The sequence below is a fragment of the Pogoniulus pusillus genome, chromosome 12, assembly GCF_015220805.1.
Source record: "Pogoniulus pusillus isolate bPogPus1 chromosome 12, bPogPus1.pri, whole genome shotgun sequence".
In the NCBI taxonomy this organism is placed as follows: Eukaryota; Metazoa; Chordata; class Aves; order Piciformes; family Lybiidae; genus Pogoniulus; species Pogoniulus pusillus.
The window spans coordinates 26,588,187-26,603,756 of record NC_087275.1 but is presented as its reverse complement, the minus strand read 5'-3'; the positions used below and the strand labels follow the sequence as shown (position 1 = coordinate 26,603,756).

The window sequence follows — 15,570 nt, the reverse complement described above, 5'->3', positions numbered from 1 at the left end:
GATACTTTGGAAACAAAATATAAAAAGCCATCAGATTAATATATTTGAAAGCTTTGACACAGAGTAGCTGTTACATGCAAATTCAAGGCAAGAGGATAGTTGTGCCTTTAAACCATGCCTATTTCTGTTTATAGTCTTTCTGTTCATTTTAACTTTCTTGGCCATACAAAAACTCAATAAAAATATGTGAATAGCTAGTACGACTCCTAGAATTAAATTCTGAGTATAATAAACTGATATATTGCCATTGGCACTAGCCTTAAAAAGTACAGTAATTTTTATATAGTTATTTATCTATTTTTCATTCCATGGGAAATTTATTTGAATTAAAATAATATATATATATTCACACAGCATGTATCCTAATTTACTGCATTAAAAAAGAAAGGAAAAAACCCACCAAACAGCCCCTGCCCCCCAACCCCAAACTATGCAGAATATGGAGAATAAGTACTGTGTTGTATATCAATGCAAATAATTCTGAGCATGTGTTTTGCCTGATACTCACTTATGTGTTCTGGAGATATCTAAAACCCCAAAATGACTCAATACTTAAAAATGCACATTTGCTTTCTATACAAGTTTTAAACATCATTTGGCTTCAAAAGCAGATGAAAAGCTAGTGCTTTAGTAATACAGAATAGGCAAGATGGGCTTTTGGTGTGCTCTTGCAAGGCATATTATTGAGAGTTCATTGCAATGAGAAAGCCTGGTATTTCAGAACAGTGTGCATTCCAAGGGAGGTGTTGATCGCTCAGAGCCAAAAACCAAAGTTAAGCAGTATTAATCTTCAGTGAGAGTTCTGGTTATTTGCTACATCGTAGCAGAGAAAAGTCATTTGGCTCCCACATTAGTAAACTGCTCTTTCTCATTCCTTTCATTGTAGCACTTACAAAGTCTGGCAACGGAGACACAGAACAGATTAATTAGGTGTTTAGGATGGATGAACACAATCATGGTGACTTGCCAACATCAAATAACATCAACTATGTTTTACCTTTTTTTTTTTTCCAGATTTAGCACAACTGATGCAATTTTAAACCTGTGTGGATTTCTGGAAGTTCTCATGCAGAAAAAAAAAATGAATGACAAAATTCTGAGGCTGTTCCAAAGGTATTATTAATATTTAGTTAATGAATTGAGTTGACATCTGCCATATTCACTTTTTCTATGCAGCCATCCCAGATTTCATCAGGTTTTACTACAGAAGCAACTCCAAAATTTTACTACAGTTTATCTTTCTGTCCTTGAATCAATGTTTGTACAGGAAATCTGATCCTTCTCAACACTTAGTGCCATGGTATAGTAGACTGGATAGGGCTGGGTGATAGGTTGGCCTGGATGATCTTGGAGGTCTCTTCCAACCTGGTTGATTCCATGATTTATCTCCAAGTTAGCACTCCTTACATAAGTAGAACACAACTTTACTTTGGGGAGATTCAGCAGAACCCTACTGGCTCAAGTAAGGAAACAAACAAGAGCTTTTGAAGAAAGCTGTTGTGTGGATCAGCAGTGAAATTACAACACATGCTACTTCATGACCTGGCAGAAGCAACATTGGCTATTAGTGAGTATTGGTTACTTGTGCTATTCCTCAAAGCATTGAGCAGGGTCAGCCTTCAACCATCGCTTACTCTGACCACAATTACTCTAGTTCAGATAATTTCTCAGGAACACTTTTACTTCTTCATTTAAAAGAATAAGCTGCCTTTTCCTTGTTATTTTTCTCCTTGCAACTGAGAATAAGTGCAAGTAAGTCTAGTTTGCATTTGCAGTTTGGGTATCAAATAATGAAGGAAGACTTGTTTTTTGTGGGTTTTAGCTGAAAACAGTGATAAAGACTGGATGAATTACAGACTGAGAACCTACCTATACTGCAGTGACAGGTACTGGTTCAAGATACTGTAAAGATACAGGCCTAGATGCAAAAGATTTTGACCAGGAACAGCTGCAGAATAATCAGTGGCAACACCGAGCTTGGCAAACTTTTTTTCTCCTCTGTTCCTCCAAAGGCTTTTCTGCAGGCAATGAATTCTGTGTAAATGGCTACAACATCACAGCTATCTGAATGACCTTTCCTCACTTTACCAACAATGATATGAAAGATTCTCCTGCAAACACAATGTTGATGTACTCTGTAGAACTGAATGCTAAAACTAGAATCCTACACCACCAGCACACTCTACTGATTACTTTCATGTGAAACAGCAAGAGATCATTTCTACTCTCACAAACATGCATAAGTAACTACTGTGCTGCTTTGGAAAATACAACATTCCAAATGACATCAGTGAACCTTGAGCACACTGACATGAACCTCAAAGAACAGGATTTAATTCTAATTTCTCTACCAGTAACTCACTTATCTAAGTAGCAATCCTATAGGATACTTGTCAAGACAGCAGCTTGGACAGGACTTATGCTAAACATTTTCATCCATGGTTTTGTGATCTTTTGCCAACCTCCCTCCCTCTAGCTCTTTGTTATCATTGTAGTGGAGAAGTATGGCTAAAGAAACACTACTACATCTCAAAAAGTGTGATGTAGATTATTCACAGGGGTTAACTCACAGGTTTCCAGTCCCCTGAGCTGAAGGACTGGGACAGTGAGTAGAATCGAGCCCTCATAATCCAAGGGGAAATGTTTAGCAATATGCTGAACTACTTAGATGCACACAAGTCTATGGAGCTACATGGACTTCATGCGAGGGTACTGAGAGAGCTGGTGGAACACCTCACCAAGCCATTTATAATTGCCTTAACAGCACTCTTGGCTGACTGGGGAGGTCCCAGTTGACTGGAATTTAGCAAATGTGATGCCCATCTGCAAGAAGGGCTGGAAGAATGATTCAGGGAACTACAGGCATCCCAGCATAACCTTGACATCAGTAGAGCCTATGGAGCAGGTAGTCCTGAGTGTAATCACAGAGCATACACAAGACAACAAAAAATCAGGCATAGTCAGCATGGGTTCATGAAGGGCAGATCCTGCTTGATTAATATTCTATGACAAGGGGACCCACTTCAGTGGATGACACACAGGCTGTGGATAGTTTCTATTTGGACTTTAGTAAAGCCTTTGACACTATTTCCCATGGAGTTCTCCTAGTGAAACTGGCTGCTTGTGGCATGGACCTACAGACTCTTCATTGGGTAAAAACCTCTCTGGATGGCTGGGCCCAAAGGGTGGCGATACACAGATTTAAATCCAGTTGGTGGCTGTTCACAAGTGATGTTTCCCAGGTCTCAGTACTGGGGTCAGTTCTGTTCAAGATCTTTATCGATGATCTGGATGAGGCAATTGAGTGCATCCTCAGGAATTTTGCAGACACCACAAAGTTAGGTGGGAGTCTTGATCTGCTTGAGGGTAGGAAGGCTTTACAGGGGGATCTGGACAGGCTGGGTTACCAGACCAAAGCCTGTCATATGCTGTTCAAGAAGGCCAAGTTTTAGGTCCAGCACGAATCATAACAACCCCATCCAACAATACAGGGTTGGGGCAGACTGGATCAAAAACTGTCTGGCAGGAGAGGACCCGGAGGTGTGCTCACGGCTGAGTGAATATGAGCCAGTAGTGTTCCCAGGTGGCCAAGGAGGTGGCAGAAGGGTCTTGGCTTGTATCAGAAACAGTGGAGCCAGCAGCACTAGAGAAGTCATCTTGCCTCTGTATTTGGTACTGCTGAGGATACACCTCTAATGCTGTGTTCAGTTCACTATAAGAGATCGAGTTGCTGGGGTGTGTCCAGAGAAGGGCAACACATCTGATGAAGAGTCTGGATAATAAGCATTACAAGAAGTGACTATGAGAACTGGGGCTGTTTAGTTGGGAGAAAAGAAGGCTGAGGTAAGACCTTATAGCTCTCTACAAATATCTGAAAGGAGATTCTAATGAGATGGGTGTCTGTGTCTTCTCCCAAGATACAAGTGATGGGACAGAAGGAAATAGCCTCAAGTTGCACCAGAGGACATTTAGGTTGGAGATTAGGAAAAAAAGTCTTCATTGAAAAGGTTGTCAAGCATTGGAACAGGCCGCCCAGGGAAGTGGTTGAATTGCCATCCTTGAAGGCATTTAAATATGTGCAGATGTGTTGCTTAGTGACATGGTTCAGTGGTGGATTCATCAGTATTGTGTTAGTGATTGTACTTAAGGACCTTACACCTCCTTTTGAATCAAAATGATTCTATGATTTCTAGAGAAGGCAAATCTTAGAGATATTTGATAAATTAAAACACCATTTTCTCCACAGAGATTCATCAGACTATTCTCCTCTTAGAGTCTGCAGCAATTTCAATTCACTTTGATTTGTTTTGTTTTATTTTTAAGTAATTTTGAGTGATAACACAGAAAACTGAGCAAGTCTGTGAGCAAAAGCAGGCTAGAAATTTTGTTATGAGATGCCAGACTTAGGGTAGTAGGGTCTGTCTTTACCTCCAATATTTGACATGCTTTCTCAAAAGGTCAGTAAATATTTCATTTGTATCAGTCTTTTTTTTGTTATATGATATGCAGAAGACATTTAGTCTACAATCCCAAGAGACCAAAAAAGTTAATGAGAGTCTTGAATAATTTCAGCTTGTCCACAAAGTCAAGAAGAGGGAAAGACCTGTGATCATCACCCCTCCCATCACTTAAGCCACATATAAAGACTGGATAAGTAGGAAATACCCTTACTGCTATGTAGCTTGACTAAACTTGTGAGCAACACACCCTTCTATCTTTCTTTTATCCCTGCCTATACCAGTTGCCTGGGCATCCTACTGCTATTCAAACTTTGAAATTTACTAATTTAATTTGACTAATTACAAGTGCAAAGCTCATTTATTGTATTGACTGCTACTCCAACAGCCATATGTATCTTAAATGAGGATGTTAACCTCACCTCCTTTGAGCAGGCTGCATCTTTACTGCAAGAATGGGAATATAATTCCACAGTCAACTTACAAACAACCACTTCTTAATGCTTCTACCTGCCATTTTTCACAACTTCAATTCTCCACTAAAAGGATTACTTAAGGAATTAATTGGATTTTCCATAAAGCTGTTAGTGAAATATTTGATATCCTTATGTTTCTTCAGTAACAGCAGGAGGAAAAAAACACAAAGCAGGAGAAAAAAAAAACAGCAACAACAACAATAATCCAACCCAAATCTACCATTTTCTGACTCTTGCTTCTACATAGCTGAAGAATAGCAATTGTTATATTTACATGGGAAAGTGTGCTGTCATATATAACATTTTCTTTGACCATGCAGTGGAATTCTCTACCATTTCATAGAAAAAATGAGGACAACCTTTTTAAACATCCGAATTTACAAGCAATTTTATGAACATATGGGTTCACAGTATCACAGTATCACCAAGGTTGGAAGAGACCTCATAGATCATCAAGTCCAACCCTTTACCACAGAGCTCAAGGCTAGACCATGGCACCAAGTGCCACATCCAACCTTGCCTTGAACTGCCCCAGGGACGGCGACTCCACCACCTCCCCGGGCAGCCCATTCCAGTGCCCAATGACTCTCTCAGTGAAGAACTTTCTCCTCACCTCCAGCCTAGATTTCCCCTGGCACAGCCTGAGGCTGTGTCCTCTTAATCTGGCGCTGGCCACCTGAGAGAAGAGAGCAACCTCCTCCTGGCCACAACCTCCCCTCAGGTAGTTGTAGACAGCAATAAGGTCACCCCTGAGCCTCCTCTTCTCCAGCCTAACCAATCCCAGCTCCCTCAGCCTCTCCTCGTAGGGCTGTGCTTGAGGCCTCTCCCCAGCCTCGTTGCCCTTCTCTGGACACGCTCAAGCATGTCAGTGTCCTTCCTAAACTGGGGGGCCCAGAACTGAACACAGTACTCAAGGTGTGGTCTAACCAGTGCAGAGTTTTGATACTGCAGATTAAAATGTTGAAAACTCATTCACAAATTACCATGGTTTTATGAAATCCATTCACAGGTCAAGCTGTTGACCTCAGGTTAGCCATAAAGTTACAAGCTAATGCTCAAGTTGCCAAAACGTACAACTCTCATCTGCTTGCCTTCCCTGTACTCACAACAGACACTTTTATTGTTGACATTAAAACTGTCAGTACTTTCAGATACTTCATAATGAAGGAACAAAAGTAATTGCCAATATTTCTTTAGTCATAGGAATATGTTGTTTCCTTTTTAGGGTGGGAGGATTTTGGATGCTGGAATTTTCAAGGGTTTCAATTTAAAATTAATTGCCATTTAAAAGCTTTTTCATGCATACAAGTAAGGAACATTACCATCTTTAGTAACGCTTTCTCATTTGAGATCTGGTACACAACGAACAACCAAAAATATTTAACCAGTGAAGCAACATAAGCTCAGCATTAAGTGTTGTGGCTGTTTCAAAATTCTGGCAGAGAAATGTTACACTTGAAGGCTTGGGATAGAGCTGCATTCTCCCAAAACAGATAGCAAAGATCCTGCATTTCATTTAAAAACAAAGGGATTCAGTTTCTGCAAGTTCTAAAAGTTGAGGTCTGAGCAACATCTATCACACCTAGGAGTAGCTACATCTCTTGTGAGAGCTCTAATTATACTTCTATTATTAAAAAATAGGTTACAATATTATTTCTTTCTGATCATTATGCACACATTGAAATACATTATTTTATAAATAAACTTCTTCAGAGGACGAAAAAAAATTCTTTTGGAATAAAATTATATTAAAGAAATATGCTCCACTTTTTAATTGCTTTATGCTTCATCTTATTGCATGACATTTAGATGGCAAATTAAATATATACCACTAAAGAAAGTCACACATGATGTCCATGAATACAACAGGGGAAATTATTTTTTCATTTACTAAATGTTTTATCTCAAAGGCATTAAAAAAACCCAACTGTTTCTCACTGAAACGGTGATGAGTTGCTTATAGATGAGTCATATCTTTAAAGCACAGATTTTCTACATAGTCCATTTTCTGTCTAGTAAAAATAGCAGGAATTAAAGACAAAAACTGCTCTTTTGAGGAGCTAGAAGAAAAACCTGCAAACGCGTTTTGCCCAGCATTACCCAGTACAGCATCCCACTTAACCTGCCAAATAAAAGACTGAAGAGAGACATGGCCTCACCCACAGCAATTGTAATCTTGCTGGCAGTCCTGCTAGCTTTCCCCAGATACCTTTCACAGACTTTTTGGTAGCACTCCAGAGGTTTCTAGGTTCAGTACATCACAGACAGAAAACTGCCAAGAATACTGTGGTTGAGAATTTGTTACAGATTTTACACTGGGGTCTTGACTCCTTAGCTAAGCAGTAGCAGAGTTCATTGCTGAACTCCAGGCATTTGAGTCCAAAATATCCACACATAACCCAACTAAAATGTCACTGTGTGTGTTTAGGAGTTTTCCTCAGAGCCCAAATGAAGTAGAGGGAGATTCCAGTATGTTTATGAATGCATGTTCACATACAACTAAATATATTATTTATGGATCTGAATTAAAAGGTAGCTAGAATATTATTAGACTTCACTGAACTAGAATTGAAAGAAAAACATCTAGATCAATCAAATGACTGAGTCAAATCTACCATTAAAAGCATCTACTGATAGGTTGCATTTTGCTTTAGAAAAGAATTTGTAATTCTTGTTCTTCTGCAGACTTAGTAACTGCAAGCTTTGCTATTCCATAAAACAACCATCTATGAGAAAGAAACACTCCAGGAATATGACATTTGCTTTAGATATACAAACCAAAAGTTACTCTTAGCTTTCTGTAACTGTTTCGGTGATCATAACAAGACTTAACTGATAATACATTTTCATTTAGCCTTGTATTAGGCAACTAAAACCTCACTGTTGCTAAGGTAAACAAAATAATTATGTTTTACTCCTTCTGTTGCACATTTCTATTCTCATAACCATATATTTTTTCCTTTGGTTTTTCTTTCTTTTTTGTTTGTTTTTTTTTTTTTATAGCACCATGTTGCTGACCCTCTTTATGATTCAATGTACTTCCCGGAGCTCTGCTTTGCTCTGTTACTGCTGCCTCAGTTATTCTCTCATCTGTATGCATACATTTTACTTCTGTCCTAAATATAGTACTTTACATTTGCCTTGTAATTCATCAATCTAATTGGGACCATTTGTTCAAGGCTGTATCTCATCTTATCCAGTCCTCCAACTGCAGGACATCTCTGCTGGAAAGAAGCTGAGCACAAAAGGGTGCTGCCTGCATCACTTGAATAACTACTAGAAAATGCATCACAGAAAAGTCTTGTAGGAATCCCTGCTGGACTGAACCACTCTTAAGCCTGTTTTTCAACAGTATGGTGTTTGTCAGATTGCTTTATGACTCTTTTTTAATGAGAAGAATTCAAATGGGACATAATCAAAAGTCAGACTAAACAGAAGATAGATCACAGCTACTCTTTTATTGCTGTCTATTGCCGTCCCTGGAGCTGTTCAAGGCAGGATTGGACGTGGCACTTGGTGCCATGGTCTAGCCTTGAGCTCTGTGGTAAAGGGTTGGACTTGATGATCTGTGAGGTCTCTTCCAACCTTGGTGATACTGTGTGTGTGTGATAGGTAAAGTGACAGATGATAGAATTATACTGCCAGGGTAGCCTCCTTTAAATAAGTTAGTTATTTGTTTGGTTTTCTTCTCTAGTACATTTGAGATCTTCACCATTCTCTAAGATAACTACTTGAAAACATCTTTGATCTGACTTCCATAATTTCCTGACTGGATAACACCTCTTATCTTTAACTTTTCTCCTCTCCATCTGGTTTTGTGAAATTTGTTTCTAATTGCAATTAGAAACAAGACAAGACAACCCCAACAAAGGAAATTCCTCCACATATTAGGAACACAAAAAAAGAGTCCAACAAACAATAATTCATGACCACCATGAGTTTCAGAAAAGACAAAGTAAACTGAAACAGAAAGCATTTTGAGAAAATGACTTCTTACACTTTGAACCCTACTGAAAACAAGGGAATAAAACTTGGATTTTTTTTTTTCCCTAATAAATCAGTCAGCTCCATTCAGCAATATCTGAAACTTGTAACTGTTATCTTTAACATACTTGGTGGAGAAATATAATAATGATTTAAAAAAAAACAACAACAAAACCAACCAAACAATATAAAATCCAACAAAAAACCCTGAAGCAGCCAACAAACAAACAATAACAACCTCCAATCCCCCCAACCAACTCAACACAGTTTAGAAGTAAATAAAACCATTTCATTACCTTAGCAAACTGTGCATTTATCCATTTTGTGAATGTTTTCTTTTGAACATCTTCCCTTTCATCTGCCAGAGAAAATAAAACACTTCATTAGAATTATTCCACACCATAGTAAAGTATTATTGGTTAAAGCTTCAGTCCTTTGCAGTAAAGCTACTACTAAAAATTCAAACACATTTAGGGCACTTATTTGAATGTATTCTGTCCTTGCCAATTACATCATTCTACTCCTGAAAGTCTAGATTCCCTTCATTGTTGTGGTTTCTACCTCATCTCACCTATCTAGTTGTTTCTTTTCTACTAAAAGGGAACATGTTGCAGTAGGATCTGAAATGTTCCAGTCAGATTTTAACTTCATTTAAGTATTAAAAAAACCCAAAAAACATGTTACCCAATGGTTTTGGCATGAGGGAACTCTTAACAGCACTTCTAGAGGAGTGCTTGAAATACATTTATATGCACATACTTCGAATTCTTGAGGAAGATAAGCCTTATGGACCACAGTGATAGGTTTCCACTGGTGGCCCCTGCCATATCTTGTGCCTTTTCTGCTTTGCAACTATTTACCTGTTACAATTTGTTATTATTTTTCCTTCAACAAGCCAAAAAAAAAAAAAAAAGCAAAGAAAAAAAAAACCCCACACTTTTTTTCCAGCCATACATGAAATTTCTTCTCCAATTTTCAATGCAAAAAGCATTGTGGGAGATGATTATCATACAATGGTTTGGCTAGCCAACCCCCCTGCAGTGAGTAGGGACATCCCTCACTAGATCAGGATGCCTTGTTAATTATCTTAAGCCTTGATTTCTGTATCTAAGTTATAAGTATAGTCATGATTTAGAATGGAACTGGACACAGAAGGGTACAATTCTGATGGATTTTGTGTACATGGGAAGAGAAAGATGCATTCAGAGCCAGACAAGCAGTTGCTTGAAACAGCTATTAGGTATCATCCCTGAAATAGTATAGAAGGGGAGATCTCTTTGTATGACAAAGCCAAACCAAACTAGAATTAAAGGGGAATGTGGAAAAAGCTGCAGAATGCTTATACTAAAATGAAACTCACTCAATGCTTCTTCTGGTTTGCAGTAAAATTAACTACACTTCTTAAATAAAAAGGGATATTAAATTCCCATCTGAAATGTTCAGCAATTAATAATGTTAATGGATTTAGCTGAATGTGAAAGGCAGGTATGGATGAGCTGCATGAGCTACAGTATTAATAATGTGATATGCTTTTCCTCCCTCAGCCCCTCCAAGAAGACAAGGCAAAGCAAATCTTTTTGATACAGACATATCTTTCATTCAATAACCATGGTGCCAGGGGAGGTTTAGACTAGATACTAGGGAAAAAAATTCTTTACTGAAGGAGTGGTCAGGTATTGGAATAGGTTGCCCAGGGAGGTGGTGGAGTCACCATCCCTGGAGCTGTTCAAGGCAGGATTTGGACGTGGCACTTGGTGCCATGGTCTAGCCTTGAGCTCTGTGGTAAAGGGTTGGACTTGATGATCTATGAGGTCTCTTCCAGCCTTGGTGATACTGTGAAAAATGTGTAGACATGACGCTCAGGGACATGGCTTAGTAGTCATGGGGGTGACAGGTTGATGGTTGGGTTTGATGATTGTAGAGGTCTTTTCCAATCTCAACGATTCTGTGATTCTATGGTAAAACCACATCTAAGCAGCACTTTCAAAATGCCTTTTTACAAGAATGTTTTCCAGTCTTGACAACACAACAGAGTCATGGAATAATAATACTACTAAATGTTATAAAGCTACTATTTCATTATATACAACATCTGCATGTTCTAATTGCTTTCATATGATCACGAGTGAAAAGACTGAGAATGCAACAGTACTATTGGAAACAAGCCACAGAATTTGTGTTGTGTACATTCTGCCTCTAATATATAAGTATTTGCTGCAACAAATAGAAAGCTTTCTTTCTTGATTACTACTGCTGTCCCTCCCAAATAATGCTGATTCCTTCATCCTTGGGCTGAAACTGATATTTGAATGGTATGAGATTCATCAAAAGTAACAGCATGTTTAGGCACTGGAACGAACTGTCCATGGAGATGTGGAGACACTGTCTCTAGAGGTCTTTAAGAAAAGACTGGATGTGGCCCTTGGTGACATGGTTTAGCTGATGTTAGATTACAGGCTGGGCTTCATGACCTCAGAGATCTTTTCCAGCCTCGGTGATTCTGTGATGTTGAGGAAAGGCATGCTTTTAGTAACAAATGATGCTAAAGCTGTTAAAAATTGTATTTTCCCCACAAGCATCAATTCCTTCTTTGTTGAATGTCAGCAAATTGCTTATTAAATGACTTTTGACTTATTCTAGCCATGTGCAATACACAGAAGATGGGAGAGGGAAGATGCATTTTGTTGTTACAATACACATATTCAATCTGATGCTGCACTACAAACTTCTTCAGCAGTTTCATATAAAAAATATTACATATAAATAGCTATTTCAGTCTAACCATCTCTGATAAAAATGGCAAATGCAACATTAAAATGGAGCAGAAGAGGAATATGTGGAATTTATCAGGGAACAGGAAAAAGGCAAAAATGCCTTTTTCAAACTGTTCAAACTCCTGCTTTTCTAGCTCAGGCTACTGTAAAAGCATATTCAGTAACAGTGTGTAGGGTGGGTTTTGTCTTTGTTTTTCCTTTGGTTTGGGGTTTTGGGTTGGTTGGTTTGTTTTCCCCATAAAGCATATGCCAAACATTTAACTGATAGTCAGAAATTAATTCACACCCCTTGAACTAATAAAAAACAAGGTCTTCAGAGGAAAATAAGTTAAACAAACAACTTGAATGTTTGAAACCTGTTCAAAGTTCTGACACCAAACCACTTTTCCAAACACAAATCTATTCTACTGCTGTTATCTTTATACAGAGATTATTTCAAGCACTTTATCTCTAGACACTTGCTCTGACAAGTTTATACCACAGTGATTTGTTAGTGACAGCCTCATAACCTTAAAAAGAATCAATCTTTTGGTTATGCAGGGCACGATTTCCCCACAGTAAGGATTTTTTTTTCTTCAAATAAGATGTTCTCCTAACCCAGATTTATGGATTGCAGGCTAGATGTGGAAGCTGGATGACATTTGTCGGGGTGCTGTAGAAACATGCCAAGAACGCTCATCTGCCACTTTTGTAAAGCTGTGTTTATAAGAGATGCTTCAGCAGTGAGCAGATGAATGCCTTTGCAGAAGCTTTTACTGTGAGTCAATAGAAATAATCAAAGTGGCCAAGCAGGTTATTCCTCTGGCTGTTCAAGACTAACATAGCATGTCTGCTCCTTTCCTTTGGGGCTGGAAGAACTGCAGAATAGCACACTGTCTTTCTCCAGGTTAGAGCCAAATTTGAAACAGTGCCTCAATCCTAGGCTCTCTGGCTGCAATAATAATGAGACTACTTCCCACAACAAAACCTACTGCATTGCATGGAATAGGCTTAACCTCTTCTCTGTAGTTTATAAACTCACAAAACAACCAACCTGAGGTCTGCAGAAAGCCTTTCAGAAGGAAGATACACTGATGTGTGAGATTTATCTGATTTTCACGTGCTAGAGCCTCTCATAGCACTGAACAGAGTTTGTTCTAAGTAGCCTCACATTCACAATACAAATCTTACAGTTTGGCTGTATCTGTGGTAGTATAAGCATCTAGCATTGCAACTGTGAATACAAACCTCTCAAATTAGTCAGCTCCACATTTGATTTAAAAAGCATTACCCCAGACTAGATTTCACCAGAAAGAAACATATGGCTAGAACAGAAAGCGCAGTATTAATGGAGCTAATAATCTGACAAAGAACAGAAAGTGCAGTATTAATGGAGCTAATAATCTGACAAAGGACAGGTTTAAACTTTAATCAGGTGGCAAGGCTACTAGACACAAGTGGTACATTGAAGGACGCTTAGGAACGTGTGATCAAAATTCAACAGAAGAGAGCTGCTATTAATAATGACAAGTGGTTATCAGACAACTGTCCTAGCTACTTAATAAAGAAGCTCATCTTTGCAACCTACTTAAATCAAAATCCCTTTTATTTTCTACTACTACACTTATTACTGTACCTATTTTTTTCCCCAAAGCACTCTGTTCCAAATAGCAAAAAAAAAAAAAAAAAAAAAAAAATCTGTTCAAACATCTTTTATGCTCTAGGAACCACTCTGAAAGCACACAGTAGTGTTAGCAAGTCATTCAAAAAGTAATACTTTTAAACAATATGACCTGCCAAATACCACACATTTTAAATGAAACAAGACTCAGATATATACATCACTACATCATTCCACTCATTTGATATAAGCTACTCTCACACTGAAAATCTCACATTTTTTGATGCATCCTTCCCTGTTTCCCAGAGCATCTTCAGCCTCTCTTACTCTTGATATACTTGAATTAGTAGTGCTTCCACAGACTCAGAGAATGATTGAGGTTAGAAGGGACTTTTGGATATCATCTGGGCCAACCTTCCTGAGCAAGGAGGGTCACCTCATCAGCCCAGAGCTGGCTGCCCATGACCAAGCTGATTCTGGGTTTTAATATCTTTGAGGATGGAGACTCCACAACCTCTTCTCATATAGACTGAAATATTAAAACTGTGTATTTCCAACCTTCAGTCTGCCTTCCACAAATGCAGGTAGATGTTTCTGATCAAAGTGGCTTAGGAAACTCTCCTTGAGAGTAAATATAGCTCAATTTTTGAAAATTAGAAGCTATTAAACAGTGCAGTAGCACTTCAGGGGTATTGAAAATGAGACATATCCTTACATTGCAATCTTTAATTTGAAACAAACAAATCATTGTCTTTAAGGTGTTAGTGAAGACATCACATATGTAGATATTTGAATCACTGCAGAGACAGACACTGATAGGAGGTTTGCCTGTGTGATAAAGATTTTATGCAGTTTTTAGCCACCAGTTCCATCACAGGTTGAAAAACAAAGAGGAAAGGAGACTTGTCTTTTTCTAATATCTGTTGTTGCCTTGAGCTAGGTTCAAAGATAACTGAATAGGTTTTATTTACTGGGAAATATGAGAACAAAATAAATAAATATAATCCCATATTCTATCTGGAAACTTCAAAACAATGGTGTCAAGGCAGGTATCAATTCCTTCATTCATGGCAGCTCCAGGTTCATCAGAACACTGCACTTCAGAGAATAAACCCATCAAAATAGCTGCTTGATTTTCTAACAGCCAAACAATGCAGATTCAGAAAAGGCATGAGTTTACTTCAGGGAATGGGAGGAATACCAGCCATGGTAGGAGCACTAGGAACAAAAGATGCCACAGATAGTCGCATTATTGATACTCTGGCTCCATCAACTCGCTATTCTTAGAGATTTCCAGCACATTGTTACAATACTCTGGCAGCAACTATAACTGCTGAGAAATGCTCCCTTCCCATTCTTGCTTATCTGAGGGGGGAAGAAGAAATCAATGCAATACAATGACTGAATGATATTTGAGTGGACTACCTTTGATTTTTTAGTCATTGAGGTCATCCAAGCCATTCACAAGCTGACAGGAAACACAATAGACTGCTTTGACAGACAGCTAATGATTTTAAGTCTATTGCTCATGTAAGGCAATGCTACATGCAATTCTTTGTCCATCTGCCATAAATATACTGATGAGCAGTGTGTTGACTTTATCTGAATTTAAAACTTCCTCATGCTATGCCTTGATCCTTTACTGTGTAACCTAAATCAAATCACCATAATCATACTATCTCAGGCTTCTCAAAACACTGATGAACCTATTCAAAAGCTCAGGGGAGTTATCATCCAGAAAACTCATTAATATTAAAAAAAAGAGAGAAGGGAAGGGAAGGGAAGAGAAAAGAGACAAGAGACAAAAAAAGAGAAAAGAAAAAAGAAAAGAGGAAAGAGGAGAAGAGAAATGGGAGGAAGGAGGGAGGAAGGAGGGAGGGAGGAAGGAGGGAGGGAGGAAGGAGGAGGGAGGGAGGAGGGAGGGAGGAGGGAGGGAGGAGGGAGGGAGGAGGGAGAGAAGAGGGAGGGAGAAGGGAAGGAGAAGGAAGGGAGGAGGGAAGGAGGAGGGAGGGAGGAGGGAGGGAGGAGGGAGAGCAGGGAGGGAGGAGGGAGGGAGGAGGGAGGGAGGAGGGAGGAAAGAGGGAGGAAAGAGGGAGGAAAGAGGGAGGAAAGAGGGAGGGAGAAAAGAATGGAAGAGAGAATGGAAGAGAGAATGGAAGAGAGAATGGAAGAGAGAATGGAAGAGAGAATGGAAGAGAGAATGGAAGAGAGAATGGAAGAGAGAATGGAAGAGAGAATGGAAGAGAGAATGGAAGAGAGAATGGAAGAGAGAATGGAAG

At 38.9% G+C, this 15,570-nt stretch overlaps 1 protein-coding gene across 18 annotated transcripts in view; it reads right to left on the bottom strand.

The window, feature by feature from the left end:
* The window catches only part of DMD (dystrophin), a 1,274,903-nt gene that overhangs the window by 957,559 nt on the left and 301,774 nt on the right, over positions 1-15,570 (bottom strand). For all 18 annotated transcript variants that reach the window (XM_064151948.1, XM_064151957.1, XM_064151959.1 and 15 more), the window contains exon 2: positions 9,214-9,275. In XM_064151948.1, the coding sequence (XP_064008018.1) occupies positions 9,214-9,275 (62 nt within the window). The remainder of the gene's footprint in view (positions 1-9,213; positions 9,276-15,570) is intronic.